This window comes from Aulonocara stuartgranti, assembly GCF_965226115.1.
Source record: "Aulonocara stuartgranti genome assembly, chromosome: 23".
Taxonomy (NCBI): domain Eukaryota; kingdom Metazoa; phylum Chordata; class Actinopteri; order Cichliformes; family Cichlidae; genus Aulonocara; species Aulonocara stuartgranti.
Genome location: NC_138958.1, coordinates 10514968 through 10539775, shown reverse-complemented (window position 1 = coordinate 10539775; position 24808 = coordinate 10514968). Strand labels below are relative to the sequence as shown.

At 46.5% G+C, this 24808-nt stretch overlaps 2 protein-coding genes across 6 annotated transcripts; both read right to left on the bottom strand.

The window, feature by feature from the left end:
* Window positions 1-2082: 2082 nt before the first annotated feature.
* plcxd1.1 (phosphatidylinositol-specific phospholipase C, X domain containing 1, tandem duplicate 1) lies at window positions 2083-11128 on the bottom strand. Of its 3 annotated transcripts, none has more exons than XM_082523192.1 (7): window positions 10884-11128; window positions 10569-10685; window positions 7231-7373; window positions 6875-7003; window positions 4539-4694; window positions 3881-4064; window positions 2083-3791 (listed from the first exon to the last, which is right to left on the bottom strand). In XM_082523192.1, the coding sequence occupies exons 2-7, from the start codon at window positions 10675-10677 to the stop codon at window positions 3547-3549; spliced, it is 966 nt and encodes a 321-aa protein (XP_082379318.1). In that variant the 5' UTR covers window positions 10678-10685; window positions 10884-11128; the 3' UTR covers window positions 2083-3546. The 3 variants fall into 3 exon arrangements, with proteins under 3 accessions (XP_082379318.1, XP_082379317.1, XP_082379319.1); XM_082523191.1 differs by having other exon boundaries at window positions 10569-10682; window positions 10884-11127; XM_082523193.1 differs by lacking the exon at window positions 4539-4694 and having other exon boundaries at window positions 10569-10682; window positions 10884-11126.
* A 3987-nt stretch (window positions 11129-15115) lies between these two features.
* jade3 (jade family PHD finger 3) lies at window positions 15116-24207 on the bottom strand. Of its 3 annotated transcripts, none has more exons than XM_082522831.1 (12): window positions 23677-24207; window positions 22349-22410; window positions 22191-22250; window positions 21421-21503; window positions 21184-21341; window positions 20482-20672; window positions 19982-20193; window positions 19669-19836; window positions 19366-19482; window positions 18729-19187; window positions 18392-18509; window positions 15116-17814 (listed from the first exon to the last, which is right to left on the bottom strand). In XM_082522831.1, exons 3-12 carry the CDS (start codon window positions 22237-22239, stop codon window positions 17057-17059), a joined length of 2313 nt encoding a protein of 770 aa, XP_082378957.1. In that variant the 5' UTR covers window positions 22240-22250; window positions 22349-22410; window positions 23677-24207; the 3' UTR covers window positions 15116-17056. The 3 variants fall into 3 exon arrangements, with proteins under 3 accessions (XP_082378957.1, XP_082378956.1, XP_082378958.1); XM_082522830.1 differs by having other exon boundaries at window positions 23963-24205; XM_082522832.1 differs by lacking the exon at window positions 23677-24207 and adding an exon at window positions 23375-23670.
* Between the last annotated feature and the right edge of the window lie 601 nt (window positions 24208-24808).

Below are 24808 nucleotides of genomic sequence, written 5' to 3'. Positions count from 1 at the left end.
GCACACTGACCCATCATCAAGTGACAAAAACATCTGCATCAAACTGTCTTATATGGAAGGAAAATCCTGCAGATGAATATATATTTGTTTTACTGAGGCAAAAAGCGAAATATAATGAGTGAGGTGTTTTAACATGATCCACATTACAGCTGGCCCCAGGATTTCAGTTACACCATTTAAATCAATCAAGTGAGCAATGCGTCATATTTAATCACGTCCAGAGTCGAGGTCTGGCAGCTGCGATTGGTTGTTCTAGCTCTGACAGTCTCTGAATAACTGAGACTGTTAATATAAAGTATTGAAATAGAATAACTGTCATCTTCAGTGAAGCCACACAGACTGCATCTTCTGTCCTCCTCCTAAATTAAAAAAAAAAAAACTCAGTTCGGCAGCTCTGCAGTGATAAGAAACTGAAGTGTGTCCACTTCCTGATTCTCCAGGAATTCTCTTTTCTACAGATTTATAATACAGTCTTCCAAGTTAGAAGCTTAGATATGAACTGAACTGTCAGTCAGTATGTTCAGTTTTATACCTGTGCTGATTTCTGTCAGGCGTTTTCTAACACACACCTGGATAAACGATTCAGCGGAGGCAACTGAACTGTCCATGAGCATGAACTCAGTTACAGCCTGCTGGCTCATTCTCAGAATCTCCTCTCTTGCATCAATTCAGTTCATTTCATTTCAGTTGGTGTACAAGTGGAGACGCGTGGGTTTACCGCCCAGTTATTGCCACATGGCTTCAGGAACATCACTGATATAGAATGTGTCCGTTGAGTCTTTAGTTCCTTGGAAGAAATCCACCATGACATAAGAAACCAACTGTGGCTGTGATGTTTATGTACCGCCTCCACCCCCTCAGGCACATGAAGGCCTAAAGGTAGGCTGTGGGATTTTGTGAAAAATGGTGTAAGAATACTCATTGGCCACCTCATGAGAAAAAAGTATTTGAACTCATGTGTAAGCTCGTGTGTAAACTCAAAACATGTTGGAGCCAAGTTTTATCATAAGGGAGTGGCAGAAAAAACCTGTGGGACAGGTGTTTGTTTGACAGTGTATGCTTTCACCAGCTTCCACAGCTTTCATTTTCCAGGTAGCATCATGATCTTCAGAGGACAAAGTAGTTGAAGTACTAAGTCAATTTTTTACTCTTTAAGTGAAAAAATACAGTAGTAGTAGATACTAGTAGCAGTAGAAGATTAGAGTGTTTTCTACCAGCTATTATATATATTTAAAAAAAAATCATGAGTGCATTAGATTAATGCACTCAGCTTTAACATCTGTTATGCTGAGCACAAGCAGAGACAATCAAAAAGAATAACAGAGATCTAGTTGTGGCTGCATTATACCGATATCTGCCTCCCACTGCTAAGAATGAGTTTGTCCTGTTTTTGCATATTTACATTTTTCAGATCATCAAATTTGAATATTGGACAAAGATAGTGATGAAAGTTATGTAAACCTACCTGCCCTGTGTGCAAAAGTAACGGCCCCTAAACCTGATAACTGGCTGTTCCACCACCAAGTATTTGTGATGCCTTCAGTGAGTCTTTCATGTCACTGTGGAGGAAATTTAGCCCACTCTCCTTTGCAGAAATGCTTTAATTCAGACACATTAGAGAATTTTCCAGCATGAACGCCTGTTTAAGGTCACAATGAAGCAGCTCAGTCTGATTTAAGTCCAGACTTTGACTCCAAAACATTCATTTAGTCTTTCAGAGTCTTTCAGCGAATCAGAGGTGGACTTGTTGCTGTGTTTTTGATTAACTGTCCTGCTGTATAAGCTCTATCAAAAAGAAAAGTTCAGAGTTTTAAAGGTTTTGAAGGTTCCGTCTATCATTGTACTTTTAAAGCCACACGTCCATTCACAAGCTGATTACAATGACAGCTGTCACTTGTGTCATTCCTTATATGTCGTGCGCCTGTAACTCAGTTTGCATTAGCTCTGTGTTTCAGCTTTTAGGATGATGATGAACTTCAGTCACAGGAAACCTGAATAAAGGAGATCCAGAGAAGATGGACGGGATCAGCAGGGGGAAGAAAAAATGAATGATGTAACAAACATATCAGATTTTCTGAGCTCCGTGCTCCTTTCCTTCACCTCATGACACAGAAAGTGGTCAGGAAAAGACAGAGCAGTCACACTGCGCCCTGCTGGCGAAACCCTGCAGAGGGCAGATCACTCCGGCTGAGTTCAGCTGTAATGGGAAAAACCTCTCACACTGTGCTGATGAGTCAGGGAACAAAAAGAGGATTTTCTTACAAATGCTTGTGTTTATTGGAAAAGCTCATGTCCACAGGCACAGCGGCACAGCATCATTGGGAGGAAAACCTCAATCTACTGGCTAAATCAGGCTTTAGTACAACAGTCGGGGCTGTGTTCATGCAAATATGTTTTCCATGCAGTTTGCATAAGTTTCAAATCTCTTCTACATTCTCTGTGGTTAAATACGAAATAATATTGCACACACAATATTATAAAAGAGTACAGTCACGTGTGCTCGCTGAATTCGTTGTGCTTATTCGTGGGTCATTTCAAAATAAAATCAAGCAGCAGCTCCCATCTGACCCCTCACAATAAGCTGATTCTTTCAGATTATTTACTGATGCCACACATATCTTTACCTTCATACCGGGAATATTTTACACTCATGATTACTTTCATAAGTGCACATGAACCCGTCAGGGCTGAAAACACATTTAAGCTGCATCTCGATACATGCTCAGTCATCCAGGTAAAGAAATACCAGTAAAGTTGATTCTGTTCATCTGGATGCTTTCAGTGGGAGAAACGTTTTGTCCTCATCCTTCTTCAGTGAGAGTTTAGAGACTTCTTCAGTCTCAGCTGACTGCAGGTCTCCAACCTTATAAACAGTACCTCTGCACAATGACTGAAACCAGCCCACTGAATGAACACTGGGCTGTTTCTTCCAGATGGACAGAATCAACCTTTTGGGACATTTAAACTGTGTTTCAGACTGCAGCAGTTCGACTTTGTGAAGATGTTTCAGCTCTTATCCAGAAGACACCAGGTGTTTAACGCCACTCAGTTTAACTCTGCAGACCTCTGAACTCTGTTCCTCATCTCTGAGCAGCTGTGAGCAACAGTGTGACGATCTGTCACAGTTTAGGTGCATCCTGGGTAAATTTCAGGCTCATATCAGCAGGTGGGACAGGGGAGAGCAGGTGAAGGCTCGCTTGTACGGTAGGGTCATGTTGCAGCTGACTGTGAGGGGTTCGGATCGATCTCACGCAGCACGACCCCGCTCTAAAAAGCCTACGCACTGGATTATTTGTAGAATTATTGCTCCGGTCAGCGTAACGTGAGTCCGGCCACGGCGCTGCCTCCAACATTGCATAAATAATGAGGTGAGTGTAAACAAACAGTGCAGGTCCAAATACCAGAACGTCTGTTTTCAAGCAGCTTAAAGGCTGAAACGTCCATGTCTGAACAAATATTCAAGTATTATTGTGTCACCGCTAACAAAAAGGCCTGTGTGCTTCTCATGCTGTGGTTCATGTTCTCCTCAGGCCACGCTTGTTACAGTCACGAGGACCGCTTCAGAAGCTTCTGGTTCAGCGCAACGACGGTGGGCACGAAGCAGCTCTCCGAGACGAAGTCGCCGGCGATGATGTTCAGCGAGCCGTCCTCCTCGCCGGGCGTCTGCTCTTTGACCCAGCCGAGCAGCGTCGGGTACGTGGACATCACCAGGTCCTTCAGGGACTCAGTTGGGTGGGTGCAGATGTACTTCAGGTCCTCCGTCAGATTAATCCCCGTCACAAAGAAACCTCCTGAAACACACACGCACACACGGTGAGATCCAGATGGTGAATGTGTTTAATCCTCACCTGTCTGACATCATGACTCGTCAGCAGGTCACCTGGTCTCCTGTTTTGTTGCTTCATGCGTTCAAACTCATCAATCAGAGCCTCGGCTTTGCATTTGTTGGCCCACCAGTATGGGATGTCCGGCCACAGCTCAGTGTGCCGGCGCTCCGTGCTGTGCTCGTAGGACGCGATCACCTGGTAGCCCGAAGCCCAGAGCTTACGAAGAGTGACCTCAGCCTGAAAGCAACACATCAGAGCCGTGAACGCCTTAATAATCCAGGTAATGCAATCACCACGGCTCCCATAATCCTCCCTAAAAGTTTAAATAAACCCCACCAGGCTCTTTAATATGAGTTAAAGGTCAAAGAAGTACACTTAATGGAAGTCCACTTTTTTGATATATGAAGTTTGTGTACAGTCGGTTTTAATGTTTGCACATTTTGTGGGCGGAGCTAAACTGGAGGAGGCATAAATGGATGGATGAATCCTCTCTGTGGTCACGTCCAGGTGTTTGATACTGACACTGGCTGACTGATGCGTGTGCGACTGCCGTGAAATGGGTTCATCCAGTGTGAGCTATTTAACAGGAGCGCCCTGTCAGCACCTCTGCTGTAAATCTGTAAAACAGGATACTTTGGGATTCTGTGCCGGCTTCACCCTTACAGTTAGAAACCTATGAGATGTTTCAGGAAACAGGAAGTGCATCCGTACCTTTTTGGGACAGAGTTTGGAGGCAAACACGGTACGTATGGTGGTGAGCAGCACCGCGTGGAGCTCCTGGCTCAGGCCGAGGAAGTGGCTGAAGGAGAGGACGACCACCTCTTTGGGATGGGCGTCCAGCCACTCTCGGATCTCCGTCAGCACTGTCTGTCAGAGACACAGGCGAGCTCAACCCTCACACACCAAAATGAACTTCATCCCGCCCACGTGCACAGCTGATTTGACGTGTTATTGCTGCCATTTTGTTCCTAATGATGTAGTCCTGCTGTTTTCTGTTCCTGCTTTAAAACACGCGTGTGGGATTGCTCATGTCAAACATAGTCAAAGTTTCTAAAAATGAGCTCAGTGTGTGTGCAGTAATCCCTGAACACTCAGATTAACATAGGGATACTCTTACTCTGTGTGTGTGTGTGTGTGTGTGTGTGTGTGTGTGTGTGTGTGTGTGTGTGTGTGTGTGTGTGTGTGTGTGTGTGTGTGTGCTCACTTCCAAAGACGGTCTGTCTCTTATGGAAGTTATCACAGAATATCACAGAATATCAACCAAAGACGCAGAACAAACCTGAAAGGTATAAACTGGTTTTCATGTCATTGAGTGAACGCGTATTAAAGGAAAGCAGCAGGATCTCTGATAACAATGAGACGGCCTACCTGAAGGAGATTAGGAATCTGGAGAACTGGTGCCAGAGGAACAACCTCCTTCTAAACGTCAGTAAGACAAAGGAGCTGATCGTGGACTTCAGCACTAAGCAGGAGAGGAACTACCAGACCCCCGTCATCAACGAGTGCCCAGTGGAGAGAGTGGACAGCTTCAAATACCTCGGAGTTCACATCACGCAGGACCTGTCATGGTCCTGTCACATCAACACCGTGGTGAAAAAGGCCCGACAGCGTCTCTACCACCTCAGACGCTTGAGAGACTTCCAACTGCCCTCCAAGGTGCTCAGGAACTTTTACTCGTGCACCATAGAGAGCATCCTGGCGGGAAACATCTTAACCTGGTTCGGGAACAGCACCATGCAGGACAGACGAGCTCTACAGAGGGTTGTGCGGTCAGCTGAGCGCACCATCCGCTCCGAGCTCCCTGACCTGCACTCAATCTACAGCAGGCGGTGCCGGACCAAGGCCAGGAAGATCGTGAAGGACCTCAGCCATCCCAACAACAGACTGTTCTCTCTGTTGAGGTCAGGAAAGCGATTCCGCTCCCTGAAGACCAACACAGAGAGACTGAGGAGGAGCTTCTTCCCGCAGGCGATACGGTCTCTCAATCACACCACCACACAGTACTGACCCACACATATGGTTCTTACACACACACTGGACTTTCTGGACATTGTTTTTGCTCAACACTGGTCACTATATTCTTCATTTCCAGTTAATACTTGTACAGCTGCTGTTATTGTGTATATATTTATTTATATTTAGATTTCTTCATACATTCTTATATAGTTCTATATTGTGTATTGTGTATTTTGTTGTACAGTTATTTTATTTTCAACTTTAATTTATATATTTTATCTTATTCTTCCCAGTTAAATTTACCCTTCATTCTAATTTGTGTTGTACAGTTATTTCATTTTTAACCTTAATTTATATTTTATTCCTTCCTAGTTAAATTTACCCTTTTTAATTTTTCATATTTATTTCCTATCTTATTCATAGCCTTTCCTTTTTTGTTTTCTTTAGGTCACGAGCAGTTGTCCAAGCATTTCACTACATATCGTACTGTGTATGACTGTGTACGTGACAAATAAAATTTGAATTTGAATTTGAAAACGCGACTCAGCACTTTCTGTCAAGCTTGTGATTCACATGTTCACTGCAAACTTCATGCTACTTGCGGTGTCATCTGTGACTGTCGTTAACAAGCTCCTCCCACCACCTTTCTCAGGATCATCCTCACTTTAGATTTCTGAATAATCGCACTGACAGCTTCACCTTCTCTCCTGTCGCTCCGTCACCCTGGTGCAGGTCTGCAGTCCTGCCCCTGACATCCGGTGACAGCTCTTTGGTCTTGCAGTCTGTGGACAGCGGTGCTTTATTCGCACACCGAGCTGAGATCAGGAGTATCTGACTGGGTGATTGTGCTACGTGGGCCACACAGCCATTCTGTGGGCGTCTGTAGGGGATCAAATACTTATTTCAAACTGAGTTTCTGGATTTTTGGTTGATATTCTGTTGCTCTCTATTGAAACATAACTTTCTCTGTAAGCTGTGAAGAAGAAAGCTAAAAGCCAGACTGGATAACCATGAAGCCCACAGAATTCCAAATCTAAACCTGTCATGGATTTAGCATCTGTTTGCATATGTGTGACCGGGCTGTGAGTCACCTCCACAGTGAGCGTGGTGTAGACGCCATGGTAGAAGTACAGGTGTGTGGAGCTGTCGTTGGGCCTGTGTGCAATCCTCAGGTCGCAGTACCTCACCCCACAGTCCAGCTGATGCTTTATACAACACTCCTGAAACATGGAGGACACACAACTCATCACAGCAGGTCCGGCTTTATACACAAGAAGGACTAACACAGGTACAGTTACAGCCTGTCATCACATTGTGCTCCTCCTCCCCACTGTCACCGTGAGCTGCTGGTAGAGGATCGTGGGATGGCTGGGTTTCTCTCTGATACTGTACAGTGTAATCCGCCTGAGGCGACAGCTGTTTCAGAACAGTGCTGTAAAAGTATTACCTGGGTTTTTGCCCACTTGTACACAAATGGACGAATGAGGGGCTTCATGAATTTGTCGAGCTTCTGCAGCATGTCAGGCTGCATGAGGTCGATGGGAGACCTGTCGTCCGTATCCAGGCAGTAGGTTATTGCATTATGGCTGCCTGAAAGGGACAAAGATAATCCTGAATGTTCCACTTGGCCCTGACAGACGTCCTGCACATACACTCAACAAAAATATAAACGCAACACCTTTGTTACTGCTCCCATTCCCCATGGGATGGACGTAGAGACCTAAAATTCATTCCAGATACACAATATAACCATCCCTCCCAAACAGTGGTCACAAATCAGTCCAAATGTGTGGTAGTGGGCACATCTGCTATATTGAGATAATCCATCCCACCTCACAGGTGTGCCACATCAGGATGCTGATCTGACATCATGAGTAGTGCACAGGTGTACCTCAGACTGCCCACAACAAAAGGCCACCCTGGAATGTGCAGTTTTGTCTCACAGCAAAATGCCACAGATGCCACAAGCAATGAGGGAGCGTGCAATTGGCATGCTGACAGCAGGAATGTCAACCAGATCTGTCGCCCGTGCATTGAATGTTCATTTCTCAACCATAAGCCGTCTCCACAGGCGTTTCAGAGAATATGGCAGCACATCCAACCGGCCTCACAACCGCAGACCTCGTGTAACCACACCAGCCCAGGACCTCCACATCCAGAAGGTTCACCTCCAAGATCGTCTGAGACCAGCCACCCAGACAGCTGCTGGAACAATTGGTTTGCACAACCAAACAATTTCTGCACAAACTGTCAGAAACCGTCTCAGGGACGCTCAACTGCATGCCCGTCGTCCTCATCGGGGTCTTGACCTGACTCCAGCTCGTCGCCATAACAGACTTGTGTGGGCAAATGCTCACATTCGATGGCGTCTGGCACGTTGGAGAGGTGTGCGCTTCACGGATGAATCATGGTTCACATTGTTCAGGGCAGACGGCAGCTGAGAATGTCCCAGTTCTTGCATGGCCAGCATACTCACCGGACATGTCACCCATTGAGCATGTTCGGGATGTGCTTGACCGGCGTATACGACAGCGTGTACCAGTTCCCACGAATATCCAACAACCTCGCACAGCCATTGAAGTGGAGTGGACCAACATTCCACAGGCCACAATTGACAATCTGATAGACTCCATGCGACGATGTGTTGCACTGCATGAGGCAAATGGTGGTCACACCAGATCCTGACCGGTTCTGGGTCCCCAGACCCCCAATAGCACAAAAAACTGCACATTCCAGGGTGGCCTTTTGTTGTGGGCAGTCTGAGGTACACCTGTGCACTACTCATGATGTCAGATCAGCATCCTGATGTGGCACACCTGTGAGGTGGGATGGATTATCTCAATATAGCAGATGTGCCCACTACCACACATTTGGACTGATTTGTGACCACTGTTTGGGAGGGATGGTTATATTGTGTATCTGGAATGAATTTTAGGTCTCTACGTCCATCCCATGGGGAATGGGAGCAAAAACAAAAGTGTTGCGTTTATATTTTTGTTGAGTGTATGAAGCTGTGGATCTGGAGCTTCTCCAACCCCCAAACTGAGCCCAAAACCTTTAAAGTCACACAATAAATACTGTTTTTGGCACGTGTGTGTAAAAAGGTGCTTCATCAATGTCTTCATTTATTAATCAACCATTTTTAGCAGCTGAAACGACCGAGTCAGCACATGTATGATCCTTGTTAAAGCCGCTGTTCCTGTTTCTCTGACAGATATTTCAAATGTTCAATAAAACCAGGAAAATGTAACTGAGAAAATGAATTTTCATTTTACTGCTCGTGACAAATCCGAGCTCATGTGGAATTTGGCGGGGGCGACGTGCCCTATAAGTTGGGATGGAGCAACAAAAGCGTGTGAAAGTCAGCGGTGCTAAAGAGAAGATCAAAAGTGAGCTGGCAGCAGGTCGGTCACGTGATCAGGTAGAAAAAGATCATCTCAGAGATGCGGAGCTTCTCAGAGGTTCACAACCTGTTTCAGAATCGCAGTCCTTGCTGTGAACATCTCATCATCTACACAACATGACATCATCAGCACACTCGGAGGATCTGGGGGAATCTCTGTGCGCAGGCTGATGACTGTAACCTTCAGCAGAAACACTGCTCTGTGATAAATCTGTGCACGGCTCAGGAACACTTCCAGAAACCAGTGTCTTCAAGCAGCTCGGCATGCCGTCCACACATGCAGCTACAGCTCCGTCACTCCGACACGAAGCCACGTGTGACCATGATGGAGAAACGGCACTGCCTCCTCTTTAAAATGGACCAAGACAAAGAGGAAACTGATCTCATGTCGTGTCTTAGTCTTGAAAAGATCCACTGCTCCATCCAGAACCAAAAGGGTACATTTGATTAAATCTGGGGTCTTTTTCTGACAAACCTCTCTAACCTTTAATTTAAGGATGTTTCTGCTGACTAACTGATTTGCTTATTCCATAGAGGTCCAATGTGTGTCCGTGTTAATGGGAATGTGAAGCTCAGTGGTGTTGCAGCTAACTTCTGCGTGGTTTGTAAGAAAAGGGTTTGTTAGTATCAATCGCCCCTCCTGGGTTGTCTTTTTCTGTTTATGTTTGTTTGTTTGTTTGTTTTCTTTTTCTTTACCTATGTGCTAACATAAAACGTTCTGTTTTGTATTCAATGTAACCTGTTTTTGTGTTTCCCTTTTCTTTTCTTTTTTTTTCGTAAACTGTATCCACAATCACTCACTGATTCAAAACAGTTTTTTCTGTTCTACAGTGAAGAAAATGCGCCTTTCTTTATGTTTTACTCAGCGTCTGACTTTGTTGGAGCTTTTCTGGGTTTGTACTTGTGGGTCAAGAAATAAAGCCACTCACTAAGACGACAATAAGACATGCTGCATAACAAACAGAAATGCAAACACACAAATCTGCATTTGGCTTTTCTTGGTCTCCTTGCAGCACATTTCCTTTATCGCTCCAATCTTTCCTTTCTTACTGAGTCTGCTGTTTGATCTCAGATTTCTGTCATTGGTTATTTTAATTACCACTTTCCTGAGATAAGATAAGAGACACATAATAAAATTGTAGTTCAATAGGAAACAGTTCAATCAGGCAGAAAACATGAAGAGGCTGATAAATGAATGAACAGGTGAATCTCTGACTGTGAGAGCAGCAGGTGAACTGTGTGTGTGTGAAATGTGGACACAATGCGTTCATCACGTCCTCACAGTCAGAGAATCATCAATAAACCAGAGACAATAAGACAGAACAAACTGATTCAGGTCCCATCACACCATCAGCACCATCTGCCCCCAACACCAGGCCTACCTGGGATGGCCAGGTGGAACAGCGGGACATCCCACAGCGCACATGGCAGGCGAGACATCCAACTCTCCATGGGCAGCTCCATCAGGCTGGGCTCACTCAGCCCGGACATCACTGCTGCTGACACACACACACACACACACACACACACACACACACACACACACACACACACACACACAGGTTCACTGATTACATTGTGTTATTAATGTTTAATAAAGTGAAAGTGAGCAGGTACGTGCACTGCGCTGTTTCACAGCAGTAAACTTGCGCGTGCCTGTGTGTTTATGTGTGTGTGCTGCAGTCAGCCCTCCTCACCTGATCGTCCCTCTGTGTCTCAGATCCGCTTACGCGAGCAGAGCCCGCTGACAAAGGCCACGAGCCGCCGGTCTGAGAGCGCGTGCACGAGTCATGACCGGAGCGGCACATTAAGCATGTGTGACTGACACGCGGAGAAAGCTGGGATCCTCCGCAGCAGATCTCTGTCTGTTACCGGTGAGCCGTGACCGCGCGCTTCCGGTCGCCGCTGCGAGAGCGCGGCTCCGCTCTTAAAGAGACCGCAGGACCTCGAGGCAGCTGCAGCCCCGCGCGCACACGCGGCTTACCTCCATAATGCACGTGAAGGTAAAACATCTGGAGAGACGTCACGACGTTTGATCAGCTGATGAAACGCCTGTACATAAAAGATGGACATTCTCTCCCGTTTCCAGCAGGGGGCGACTCGTCTGGTCTCTGGTCTTCCTGTGTTTATTGTGGGACTGTACAGGTGCCGGACATTCCAGTGAGCACACTGAGGCTGTGTCCATAGCTGGACTGGCCATCGGGCATACCGGGCATTTGCCCGGTGGGCCGCTGGCGATTTTTTGTTTTTATGGGCCGATCGATTTTTTTTTTTGTTTTGTTTTTTTGGAAGGGTATAAATAATGAAAGGTGTTGGATTGGCCAATTGGTCATGATCGACTCTGGGCTGGACCAATTACAGCCGAGGAGGTCGGATGCACCCTCCCCCTTGTTTAGCAATCGACGAACTAAAGAAATGGAGAACAAAAAAAGGAAAGGAGGTGCAGAAAAAATTAGGGCCAAAAAGAAACAAGCCCTTCAGGCAGACGCTGCCAAATGTTTAAAAAATAACTGAATTGTTTGGCGGTAGCTATGGCATAGCTTCCACAGATTTAGCAACATCAGCAAGTGGTGGAGGCCAGCAGGTGGATAAGGGAAAGGGGAGGCAAGAGGAGGAGAGACCCGAGGCGGCCGCCGGTCATAGTGGCAGAGGAACTGAACTTCAGGTAAAAAGTTATGACCTGCTGTCTATCTGTGTCAGATATAAACCAAGTTTAGTTGTAGTTTGTTTTCGTTGTGCTGACTTTTTACAGTCGCTTAGAATAACTGGTACTGCGTACTAGCTAGCATGACGGAGTTTATATACTGCTGGGCGGGTGCTATGAAGTTACTGATAGTAAATTTTATTTTATGCTTAAGGTTAGTTTCTCAAACTCCTCAAAATCTTAACAAATTGCACCAATCCTTACATGTTGCACCAGGCTGATTTATCATCAAAAGTGGAGAAGTCTGTGACAGAGGAGACAGAAGAGCAGCAGAGAGAGATGGAGCAAGAGAGAGAAATAAAAGAGCAGGAGAGAGAGATGGAGAGATGACTTTATGTCATCCATGAGGGATGCATTTGACATATGTTTCACATATTATAGCCCAACAAGTTACTTATAGCAATTTAAATACGAGCAATCAGTTTTTGGTAAATACCAGAAATCAGTTTTTGGCAGACAATCACTTTTTGGCACAACACCGGCTATTGCAGTTAATAATACAACAGCTTCTTGCCATTTTTTGTGTTTCTTTTTATCGCTGTGTAACTGAGTTGTTGGCATTACATTACATTTGGCTCAGTGCTTACATATATGTCTAAAAAGAAAATGCACGAGCTGTGAAAACTGTTTCTGATAGAATGAAGAGTATATTAAATATTCCTTTGTTGGGTGAGAAAATCATACCATGTCATAACTGCTTTACGTCATACAGAATAGATATCAGAGCCTTAAACAGGCTGACGTCTGCTAAATGGGTCAAACTGGGCACAAAGTATACAAACACATAACATCATTATAGAATATGATGTAACACTATAGATCAACTTACCTCAGAATATATAAAGCATATAAACAATTACAGCAATATGATACAACAAACACAGCAGTACTACTAATGCTAAATACTCAAAGCTTGATAGAACTGAAACAAACATTTATTTTTAGGTCCATTCTGCTGCTGATACATACTTTAGGTTTCTGAACATTAAACTTCTTGCTGCCTTTCATAGTGTGTAACTTGAATGCCCTGAGTACTTTCTCCCACACTGAAAACACTGGAATGATAAAATTATTTGAACTTTACCTAATAAGACAGATTCAGGACAGACAGTTAGTTTAAACTTTTCTAGCAGTCCTTCACAAACAGGGAACAGTCTGTCTATTCTCTCCATCTGTCAGCTGCTGCAGGCTCTTCCTCCTTCTCTTCCTCACACACTGCTGAGTTTGTCCTGGTGGATCATCAGGGGTGCAAAACCTCACAGATGATGTGCAGCAGTGGGTCCCTCAGTCTGTCCTCACTCGGGACACTTGCAGTTATCACACATGGAAATCAAATGTGTGATAAGCTGCAGGATTCAAACACAAGTGTAACTTTTAAATACATGTTCATACTTTTATTACACAATCAGAGAGAAAGAAACAGAGAGAGAGTGCAGGACAGACAGACAGGTGACAGTCTCAGGTGTACACACTGCTACAAAACAGCACCAGAGAAGGAGGATTTAGTGTTTGTGTTATTAGAGTGCTAAACAAGAAGAGTTCCCAGATGGTACAGTGGACACATGTGTGACTCCTGTGATTAAAGCATCTTTCTTTCAGCTTAACGAGTGAACCGTCAGCTCGTTCAAACACATGTTAAAGTCCGTTTGGGTCGACCCCACCGAACAGAGGCAGCAATATAACATAGCTAACATTAACAGTGCAGTGAATCCTGCTTGTGCTGTGATATTCAGGACTGCAAACCGAGCAGCATCACTGACTTTCAGCTTGTGTTTGTGGATATATGACTGACTTTAATTATCCATAAAATCACCACATTCTCTGTAAGATTAAGGTCAGCTATTGAACGGCGTATATTTTAAAGTAAAGGCTTTAAAACCAAGTTAGTACAAACGTCACTAATGTCACATAACTTTGCCGACATGTTGCCAACAGTGATGTTTTAATGTTCTTCGTTATTGAACATTTGCACATAAATAAGTGACATAATATTCAGTACTCACTTAAAGTTCACTCTTCGGGCGCCCCTCATCCGCCGTTTTTTTCGGCAAAATTATCCACACCCACCGCCGCGCTATGCATTCTGGGATATGTTGGGCCACGAAGTGTACACCGCCACATCCTTAAAATTCAGGGAAATGAAGGCCGCATTTGAGGGCCGCATTTCGAGCAGCCTTCGTCGCTGTGACGTAATCGGCCTTAAAATGCAGCCTTTAAGGCTGCAGACCCTGAATTGGGATACAGCCACAACCTCAGAAGGATCTCGATCACAGTTCCATCTAGTTTAGGGAGAGGGTCTCTGCAAATATGCGCACTTACTCTCACTGGACACTTCACTAGGTACACCTCACTAGCACCAGATTGACGCTTCAGAGCTGATCATTGTGACATCATCGCACAGCTGACGACCACCGCGAACCAGGCAGGATGGATCCAGACATGGTCATGGGAAAATCCCAGCAGATCCTAAAACAATGCTCAGTTTGAAGTTAAGCGGCTCATCATCAAGAGCACTGAGCTGCTGCTGTGATTGGCTGATTAAATATGAGTTAAAATGGAAACAATTAAAATGAAGGCAGTGCCAATAAAACACAAATGTGTGACTGCTGCGGGACAGAGGTGACTGGGTGGTGTGAACTCTTTCCCTGCTCTATCATACACACCATCTCCATACCCACCTCCACCTCTGACCCAACCACCCTACAAGAACTCTGATTGTGTTTGACACTATTGTTTATAAAAGATTGTGTTGTATATAAGACTTAAGTGTCACACTGAGGGGTGTGGGAGAACTGCAATTTCAAATTCCTGTGTATGATCTGTACACGTGGTTTTTGACAATAAAACTAACTTTGAAGTGAAAAACATCTGAATGTTTTTTTGTTAACGGTTTTATTTAAACTACACACGCTAAGAGCATCACAGGTACTGTACATTTCACAGGCCCGGTGTCCTGAAAGCTTTGGAAAGATAAAAGAATGAAAAGTGTTTTATTATTATTGTGACTGAGTGAAGTTTAGATTTATCTCATAGATGACGACACACTGCTGTCCCCTACACGAGTATCGATACCAGTACCAGCAGTATTGACCTTCTACTTACTTGGCCTTGGATTAATACCATAAGTATTGCAGTATTGTGCAGCAGTACCTGAAACCACAAACAGAAAACCTGCTTGCTGACTTTCCCTGAAAACTGATGAACATTCAATTAATTCAAGCATCAGACTTTAACATTTAGACTTTATTAAAAAATGATTTTCCAAACGAGGAAAAAACATGAAAAAAAGATCTTTGCGAATACGTTAGTGTTGGAGCGCCGTGGGTGGGCGCACAGCTTCACTCTCACACACAGGCTCAGAATGGCGAGCGATGGAGGTCAAAGTTTAACTCTGGGCTTCATGTAGTGTTTCCTGCAGCCGCTCCACCTGCTTGGAGCCGCCGAGGATTCAACCTTCTGCTCGCAGCTGAGCCGACAGGCCCGTTTACAGCCTGTGACCATGCCTGCGGTCTGTGTGGAGACACCACGCTGAGCCACGAGAGACGGTTTCTGTTAAATGAGGAAGGATCTGCATAAAAATGAGGTAAAAATGAAGGTATAAAATAAAAGCACTGACTCAGCATCTGTAGAAAAATAGGACAAACCCATGACGGGTTCTGTTTCTGCAGCTCAACCCAAAAAAAGAAACCGACTCATTTCAAATATGGCGCTTGCCTCCAGCTTCCGACCGCCGCGTCACGCTGCTGGTGCTTTGGTCCTGGAGATGATGTCACTGTTTTGGCCATGTTTGCGGACACTCGAGCTTTAGTGGTTCGTGGGCAGCAAACAGGACACGAAAACTGAGCGACAGTGTGCACGCAGCTCAACTCAGACCGCCGACTAATATCATTACTGCAATAAACCAAAAGCAGACATCTGAAGGTCAGAACGTCGACTCAAGACCACATGCACATTCACCAGAGGTTGCATTTGAACGTTATAACTGAACCTGATCGACACTGAAGCATTCGCAGTGAAGTCGCTCTCCAAGATGGTTTAATCCTCAAAGCGAACCTCTCGGCTGCTCGTAGTGACACAAGTGGAGATGCCCTAAGAGAGGCAGTTAGATCATGTGGAAGCAGCACAGATGTTGTCTTTTACCCTGTTTCTACACCCGAACGCGTCAGTCGAGCTCTGAACACGTTTTCCTGATTTTCAGATCACAGCTGAGGTTTAAACTCCGCCCCATGACAGCAACTTTGCGTGATTCTCAGCTCCAACAGCCCTTCCACCTGAAACAAGCTGTTTACCACTGCTCCAGGTTATCGTCTTCTGATTAGCTGCCCCTCTAGCTGTTCCAAACAGCTTGTAGGCGGGGTTTCTATTCTCTCTCTGTGACTTCAGAGGGCCAAAGATATACAAAAACAAAAAAACAAAAAACAAACTGATAAACTGAGTGTTCAGAGGAGTTGGAGCTCAACTGACGCGATCATCGAGCACGAAGTGCAGGTACACGACAGGAAGTAAGGAGAAGAGCACGCCCACTTTTTATTCTATTTTTTTTGGGCTGAGCAGCAAGAATTGCACCTCGTAACAAAAACTGCAGCTCGCTTTCACAATTAAAGGTTGTGATATAATAAAGGCTCATCATGATGATTGAAGACCTCAGTCCAGTGTCTGTCGCACCATGGAATGTGTTTCTATTGTTTCTAACTGTTTCTGGAAGCTAAAGCGTGTGGAGTGTTTCTGCACACAGAAGGCATTCGTGTTTTCAGAAAGGTAGACAAAGAGTTGCAGCACCTCGGTGTGAAGGCAGAGACAAGGAGACGTGCAGCGCTGACGGGCGGGAGTCACGTGATATTTACATGCCCGTGTGCACACAATACACTAGGGTCCCCCCCCCCACCCCACAGCGCCTCCCACCCCGAGCGTCCCTTCAGAAATCCTGTCCTCTTCTTGGCGATCTGCTCATTAGCTGTGAAATCACTGACCGTTCTCAGGACCAACATGGGTGGAGACAAACATCGTCACATGATGGGAAGACAGCGCCGGGTGTGTATGTTTCTGCACGTGCGCTCCAAGAGATGCTGGGGCCGGAAACATGGTCGGTATGTTAGGACTTAGCGAGCCGATCGCCTTCACCGTGCGTCCTCGTGCGGACCGTCAGCCCCACAGTTTGCACAGCCGTCACCTCTGCATGGCGTGCCTAGAGCCTGGTGCCTGTTTCCCTTTCCTCGGAATGTCCGGCAGCCCGAGTGGCCGCCTGCACTGACCTTTGGCCTCTGGCTCAGAGTCGCTGAGCTCAGCGTCGGGGCAGTACCCGTCGCTGTCCTGATACGATCGCGCACTCTTCAAGCGGTGCTCCGGTGCTGGTTTGGCCCACAGCCTCTCCTTGGCACCGCTCTTCCGGGACAGTTTGTCTGCCCGCAGGTCCTCGGTGGTCCGGACCAGGTTGATTGTGGCCTGTTTGAAGGAGCGGCCAAAGTGCTCCATGGCGGACTTGCGAAAGACGCTCTTCTCGTTTGCAGTGTTGCGGTCAGCGGGCGTCTGGCATGAGCCGTCCCTCTGAGCAGCGCCCTTCTCCAGCACGCCATTAGATTTGGCCAGGCGTGCTCGGTCTCGCTCCAGTCTGCCATTGCTGTTGGAAGGCTGTCCGTGAAGCGCGCCGTGCAGCGTCAGAGGTTTCCCGCTTGGTTTAACGTGCTGCGGTGCACCGCTGGTCGAAGACGTTCGGCTGGTGGAGCGCTCGTCTCTGATGCTGCGGCCGTGCAGCTGAGGCTTCCCCTGGCCCACCCCCTCACCGCCGTGCTCACCCACGTTCCCGCTGTTGTCTGGGCACAGCGGTCCGTTCCCAACACCCAGAGCTTTGGGCATCTTCAGCTTCAGAGTGATCCTCGGAGGAGGCCGGGACAGCACACTCTCCAAGGGGAACGAAGCAGGAAGACCTGCAGAGAAAACACATGTTCAGTCCCTTTTTCTCTTTTCCATAATCACATCACAGACAGCTTAAGAGTCCTCACAAACTGTTTTATCCTTTACTTCACCATAAAAAAGAAAAAAAAAGAATCATAAATCCATCATAAATCCTGCTGATCCCAAGTTATTGTGTTACAGGCATTACATATATTAATTTACATAATTATTCAAAACTCAAACCAGATCATTTTACAGTGTGAACTTCGACCCCATTTCTGATTAGTCACTTTAAAATCTGGGCTGATTTAAAAGGATCCAAATCATAAAATTAATTTATGATTCTGACAGGACGTTCTTCTTATCACATACCGAGTGTTGGTTTCTACCTGCTCATTAACAGGTAAAATACACAGAAACTTTTCATAGGGGTCAAAAATCACTAATTTCTCACTGGAAAGCTTTGACATCCTATGTGGGATGATCCCTCTGAACTGAGCCGAGTCTGAGCTTTGCTTTGTATTTTTCTGCGTCACATGACCTGCTCTGAGGTCAGCTGATACAAAGAGCAAGTCACGGAGCTGGTGCTGCTTTTCACTGTGAACTCACCTGCAGAAATCTCCTGGTTCGTGAGCTTCACATGCAAGTTGAACATTTGCTCCTGAGCTTTGCTCTGCAGCAGCTTCAGCTTCTCCCGCCGACTCACCATGTAACACAGGTTCCTCACCTGCAGCCAGATACACACAACTTTATTAAAGACAGCAGTATAGATGGGATCTGATTGGGTGACAGCAGGTTCACTCCTCAGAGTTTCTATAAATGCTACTGAATCAGCAATGGTTGCTCTGACACTGAGTACATGCTCTGATCTTTTAGGCTAAAGCTAAAAAACCACATCACCACTAACACAGGCTGCACACACACACGGCACAGAGGAAGCACCCACCCTTTCTAGGTCCTGCCTCAGGTGCATGAACATGCGCATCCGGGTGTGGATGCTGTCCTCCTGCGGCTGGAGCACCAGCTGCTCCTCCTCCTCTTTAGGGGGCAGCAGAGCCCTGTTGAAGCTGCTCTTCCTTTTCAGCTTCCAGTACTGGTAGATGAAGTCCACCAGGTGCGGGGACAGCCCAAGGTCCCGGGCCAGCTGCTCGGGCTCGATCAGGGTGTAGAACTCCTCCTCCAGCTCCTGCAGCCGCTGAGCTCGCTGGCCCCCCTTCCCCGCCTCTCCAGGGGCTTTGGATCGAGCCGGGCTCAGGCCGGCCTCTCCGGCTTTGGGCTGGCTGTGTTTTAGGCAGTACGACTTGAACTTGACTTCATCCCCTTCATCCAGGATCGTCTTCATCTCCAGGCTGTGCTGGAACGCACAGGTCACGTGGAAGGGGGTGGTGCAGTTCTTTACTGAACACTGAACAGGGGGAGAGAGCGGATCGAGTTACTTGAGGGAAAAGCCAGCTTACGTCCAGCTCCAGTGCAGACTTCTTGCTGCAGACGCTTCGAGGATCATAAAATCAAACTTGAATGTCTGCAGACATGCAATCATTCTAAAGTAATCTCTATGGCATAAAACGGAAGGAATAACTCACCTGGATGCACGCACCTGTCTTCAGTTTGCACAGACTGCAGATCAGAGACCAGCGACTGGGGGGGATGTGGGAGACTTTGGTGATGGGCTCCATCCTCTCTGGACAGGCGATGCTCACCTGCAGGACCACACATTTTCACTGTCACTATCACTATCATTTCTGCACGTGTGCTCCTTTATTAAAGGTCTATAGACCAAAGCAGTAAATATTTTCATCTTAGTCTCTGATACAAAAAACCCCAAAACATTATTTGTCACTGTTTGTGTTGTTGCACCCGCTTCCCCTCATCCCGGATTCACTTACCTCAGGGATCCACAGAGCGCAGCTCACATGAGCCCACCTTGTGCCGGCTCGTGTCGCCTTCATGGCCCCGCCTTTCTGGGGACACAGGAGGCACTGCGGGTCAATACCGAGGACGCATGTCCGGCACAGCCAGTTACCAATGGGCACCTTAACAATGCCGTAGCACGCCTGCGGAAAGAACAGCGGGATGCAAGTGATGTGTAACCAGAACATCAACAGAAACAACACAAAAACACAAGTGTGCTGCCCGGGGTTCCGACACACGCTCCGGTCACAAGGTCAGGGCTAGCAAAAGCAGAAAGGCGTTTCCTACCTGGTGCACACAGATGTTGCACTTGTCACAGAACACCATGTCGTTGCCCTCCTCGCTGTCCGGAGAGCGGCACACATCGCAGATGACGTCTTCATCATATTCAATCCCCAGACCCTCCACTGTCTCGATGGCGTGCTTCATGTTGTCGTGGCACTGCCTCTCCAGCGCCTCCATCGCTCGCTCCATCATTAGCTCGTCCACCGGCTCTTCACCTGCAGGACCAAACAGCAACACCCCACGTGATCAGACACTCCCGAGAACAAGAACAGAGGTGTTCAAAGTGTGGACTGTGCCCCCCCAGTGGGCAGCACCGGTGCTGCAGATGGCCCTCATTTATAATAAACAGGAAGGTTTAACTTTGAAAAACAGCCAAATATTAAAATACATGTAAAAAGCCTCAAATACAAAGCCAACAGAAGACAAAAACAAATGTGCAGAAACAGAAAAAAGGAAGATGCAGCGTCACTAAGCATCACGCTGGATCATCGGGCCCGTCTTACCCATGCGTTCAAGCTCGTGGTTGAGCGCGTGCAGCCAGTAGAGGTCCATGTCATCCAGGTCGTAGCGGCACATGGCCTCCGCCAGCTCTTTGATGCTCACGAAACCCGGCTCCTTGGACTCCTGGCTCCAGCACTGGATGTACTTCTTCTGGTGGGTGTACAGCGTTTCCTTCTGCTTCTCCGCGATTACTCTGAAAAGAAACAGCAGAGAGCCGTTAGACTGAATAGCTGAACCAACCAGAACCTGCTTCAAAGAGAGCCAACAAACACATTTAAAGGTCAAAGCTGTAATGATTGCGATATCTCCTCCTGCTGTGATTGAGAGAGCGAGGCGATCAGCTGACGCCGAACGTATTTGCTCTCCTGTTTGCACTTTCAGACTGGTCTGTGGTCATGTTGAAGCCATGGCACAGATTCTTTCTCCTCCTCCTCCAGGAGACGCAGGAGCATTACCGATCCAGCTGACAGGTGAATTCCCCCCCAGGGCTCCTACCACTGGGTCATGAGATACCTGAGCCGGTTCCCGTTGGGGTGGAGCTCCTCCAGAGCGTTCAGTCTCTGAGGCTGTGTCTGACGTGGTCATGTGCTCAGCTACGGCTGACTCGTGTAAACTTGTCACTTGAGTACGCTGATCAGCGTACTCAAGTACCTGTATGAAGAGGAGGTGGCAAACTAAGACGTTTGGGAGGCGGTCAGACTCACCTGACGGACGGCTCTGGGATGGTGTCTGGGCTCGCTGGTACCTGCACTCCTTTCTCCCACTCCTGCTTCCAGGTGTCTGCCAGCAGGTAGCAGTCCTCTGGGGAGATGTGGTGGGAGTCAGGCAGCTTCATTGCACTGATCAGGTCTTTCCTGAACACCTGTGGGGGAGAGAGACGCACACAGGTAGTCAAACGCCATCCTGACATTTACTGACGCTCAGCAAAGTCTGATACGCACCTCAGCTGGCTTCTTCGGGTTGGATGCAGGCGTTCCAGGTTTGCTCCCATATTTGTTGGAGGAGCAGAACGAGGTCGATGGACCTGAAAGAAGAAAGAGGCGAATAAAAAGAAATGAAGGAGACAGTTTGGTCTGGGTTACGGGTCACGCTGCCATGCCGCGACTGTTTTTGGACCCCAAGCCTGAGACGTGTGGTCAGCCTGAGAGTGGTGTACCTGTGTCCGTCTGTTCTCACATCCAAAACACCAGGAGGCAGCACAGTTTCTCTCTGTGACCGACACTCTTCAGTCAATTGAAACTTGCCATCACTAGAGGGCGACGTTAGGCTGAGGTGTGGCATCAGATTTTGATGTTAATTTTTTTGGTTGTTTTTTTTATCAGAAAGGTTAAATAAGAATCTTTTTGGCCTTGGTAAATTCTTTAAACATGTTAAGACAATGTCTCCACAGAACCACGAACAGCATCCATGTGACGTGTTCAGGGAGACGCACGTCAGGCACATTTACAAGTGTGACGCACCAATAGCATAAATCTGAAATGCTCGAAGAGCGTTTTCACATTTTAAAACTGGAACATGCTTATTATTTTCCAGTTTTAATGATGCTGCCGTCTCACACTGATTATTCAAATGGGATCCTTTTGATTCTTTTGCACAAACAGGCAAGACTGCACACAGATCACTTTCGTCTGTTGTTACAGAAATAGTTACAGAGCAGTCACAGGTTAGAAATGATGATGACGCTGGAAACGAAGTGGCAAGCTTGACTCACTCTCATTGTCAGAAGTGTCACTGCTGCTGGAGGACCGGAGGCGTTTCATCCTGTATCATCCTGCAGCAGCAAAAAAAGATGATGACATTCAAATATTGATGATTTTTAAGGCCAACGGAACAGAAGTTTGTGGACACAAAGAAGAAATTTGTACTCACCGTAAACTTCAAATTGAAAAGCATACTAGTAGATTCTTCTGTCAGACCGCTTCAGTTCATATCTGCAAACCACAAGTAAATAAAGACATTTATAAAATTACTCAACTATTACATGTTATTATATCTCTGCTGTAACTTTCTAATTCACTTGCTTTTAACGCGTCATCATCACATATGATCACTTTTGTTTTATTACTTTGTGTTGCATCTCTATCTGTGAAGGACGGAGCAGCACTCACCCGCCTCACAGGTGTCATACAGACACAGGTGTAGTGATTCATCACACACAACAAAGACTGTTGTGTGTGATGTTGGTTTTTATAACTTTTAAAGCATATCTGTGTCAATAAACAGGAGGTGGAAGAGGCCAGAGCGACACCAGTCCTAGATACAGAACGCTGTTTCAACAGGGGGCACAAGCCTGACATTCCCCATAAAGACACAAGGAAGAGGAGGAGCCAGGAGCCCCTCTCCTTGCCATATCATAGTGGCGTACACCTCACGTGAAAAGCTCAAGTCAACTTACAGTGTTGGAAGCTGTTGGTAAATATAACAGCAGGTTCTCCCTGATAAACAAAAATCATATTTTCACTCCATGTTTGTGCTTTTCCACTTGACTTTTCAGTAACCTTAAGCACCAGAAGCTGCAGTTCCTTTATTTTCCAGCAGCGGCAGCAGTGAGTTAGTTCTCATAGACTCCCTCATGGACTCGAGGACCACAGTATTGTTTCTATGTTGCCAATTTCCTCGTCGCCAGGTTTTTAAAATAGTGGCTCATGAAGGAGACACTCTCATGACTCCTCAAGTGACGCCATTGACTAGTCAATCGGTATCATGCAGTCTGTTGACATCACTTTTTCAGATCGCTTGGAACACGGTGGAATATGTTCAAAAAAAGTACCGGGTACTATAACCTATCCCTAACAGAGAACCCTAAAAATCGCGACGAGCCTACCCGGGTAGGTACTAATACTAAACAGTGGGCTCACTTCTGCCCCCAAATAAAACCAGTATGGCAGCAGCTACCACTTCAATGCTGAGGGTTCCACGCTGACGATGAGTGCTCCCTCCATCTTTCATGTACAGTGTGTGGAGGCTGTTCAAACAGGTTCATATATGTAAGATCTCATTACTCCACAGCAAGGTGTGGCAGGTGTTCTCCACCTGACATCTAACCTGTGGAGGGAGGGCGTACGGATATGACGTCAGGTTGTTTAAAAAGCTCATCTGACAGGAAACGATGAGAAAAGGCTAACACACTGTTTACTTCCCTCCCTCTTCCTGTTTTGTGCCGTTTCTTGGCTCACCTGAAAGAAAGCCTCACACACCTGTGTAAAGTGTTGGCGCCAAACTGTAAGGCCTGCCCGCGGGCTGGGAAATCAAACATAGGCGCCTCCATCACTCAAACATGTCACTTCCTCGGAGGCTCTGAGGCGGGCATCTGTGCTGCTCCGCTGGGTTCATACCCCGGGAGCCTACCAGCCGCTCGTGGTACCGGGGTAAAGAGGCAGGACGGCCCCAGAGAGAGCGCAGGCCCCGGGCCTGAAGGGACAGTCCAGGGCAGAGCCCAGAGCTCAGCTCGCCACCATATTGTTCACATTTTCCCGCTCATACCTGCAGTCCCGCCGCTGCCGCCCGCGTTATTCCGCTCACACGGTCCTCACACGGCCTCGGCCCGGGCTCTGGTTCCGGACTCGGTACTTCTGTCCCCGCAGCTCAACGGGAGGATCCAGCTCTGCTGCCCGGACACCAACACGCCACAACGGCCCTATTGTACAGCGCAGCCCACCGGGTCCTAAACCCCGCCGTTGCAGTCAGCCTCCGCCTTCCTCGGAGTGGTGCTAACGCTGCATTACCGCCCCAAGCGGTGGGAGTGTGAACCCCAGGCAGATTTTTGTTCGATAAAACGAGACTTTTGGAAAATGAAAAAGTCCGTTTGTGGCAGGGGTGGCATTAGCTGGCATAGGGTGCCACTCTAAAATTATCTCTTGTCACCCCTAGTGCCACCCTAGCTTTGCATGTGACAGTGTTGTTTTTAAGTAAAAATAAGGTAGCATTAACACTTTGAGCCCAGCAACAATTAAAAATGAACATAAATCCTAAAACTGAATATATTGCATACACACACACCGTTAACAAATGGTTTTACCCATGGCGCAGACCGGCTTTATTTCTTGTTTTCACTAGTTTTCAGTAGATTTTGTAAACTTTATCGATTATAAAATTTGTGCATACGTTTTCAAACTTTACAATTATTATTTGAATTTAAAGTTATAAAATAATTTACTAAATGTGTCTGTTGTTTTTACAGTAAAAAAAAAAAAAAAAAAAATATATATATATATATATATATATATATATATATATATATATATATATATATATATATATATATATAACTACTACTAGGATTCTATGGGTTTTTTTTGTGTAATTTCAGATCAGTTGTGTTAATACAGT

Coding starts and splice junctions, on each gene's coding strand:
- plcxd1.1 (XM_082523192.1), bottom strand. CDS start 10,677: ATGTCCGGGCTGAGTGAGCCCAGCCTGATGGAGCTGCCCATGGAGAGT. Junction 7,004..7,230: donor ACAAGTGGGCAAAAACCCAG/GTAATACTTTTA, acceptor TCCATGTTTCAG/GAGTGTTGTATAAAGCATCA. Junction 3,792..3,880: donor GCAACAAAACAGGAGACCAG/GTGACCTGCTGA, acceptor TGTGTGTTTCAG/GAGGTTTCTTTGTGACGGGG.
- jade3 (XM_082522831.1), bottom strand. CDS start 22,239: ATGAAACGCCTCCGGTCCTCCAGCAGCAGTGACACTTCTGACAATGAG. Junction 21,342..21,420: donor ACCCGAAGAAGCCAGCTGAG/GTGCGTATCAGA, acceptor TCTCCCCCACAG/GTGTTCAGGAAAGACCTGAT. Junction 20,194..20,481: donor CCACGAGCTTGAACGCATGG/GTAAGACGGGCC, acceptor TTGGTCCTGCAG/GTGAAGAGCCGGTGGACGAG.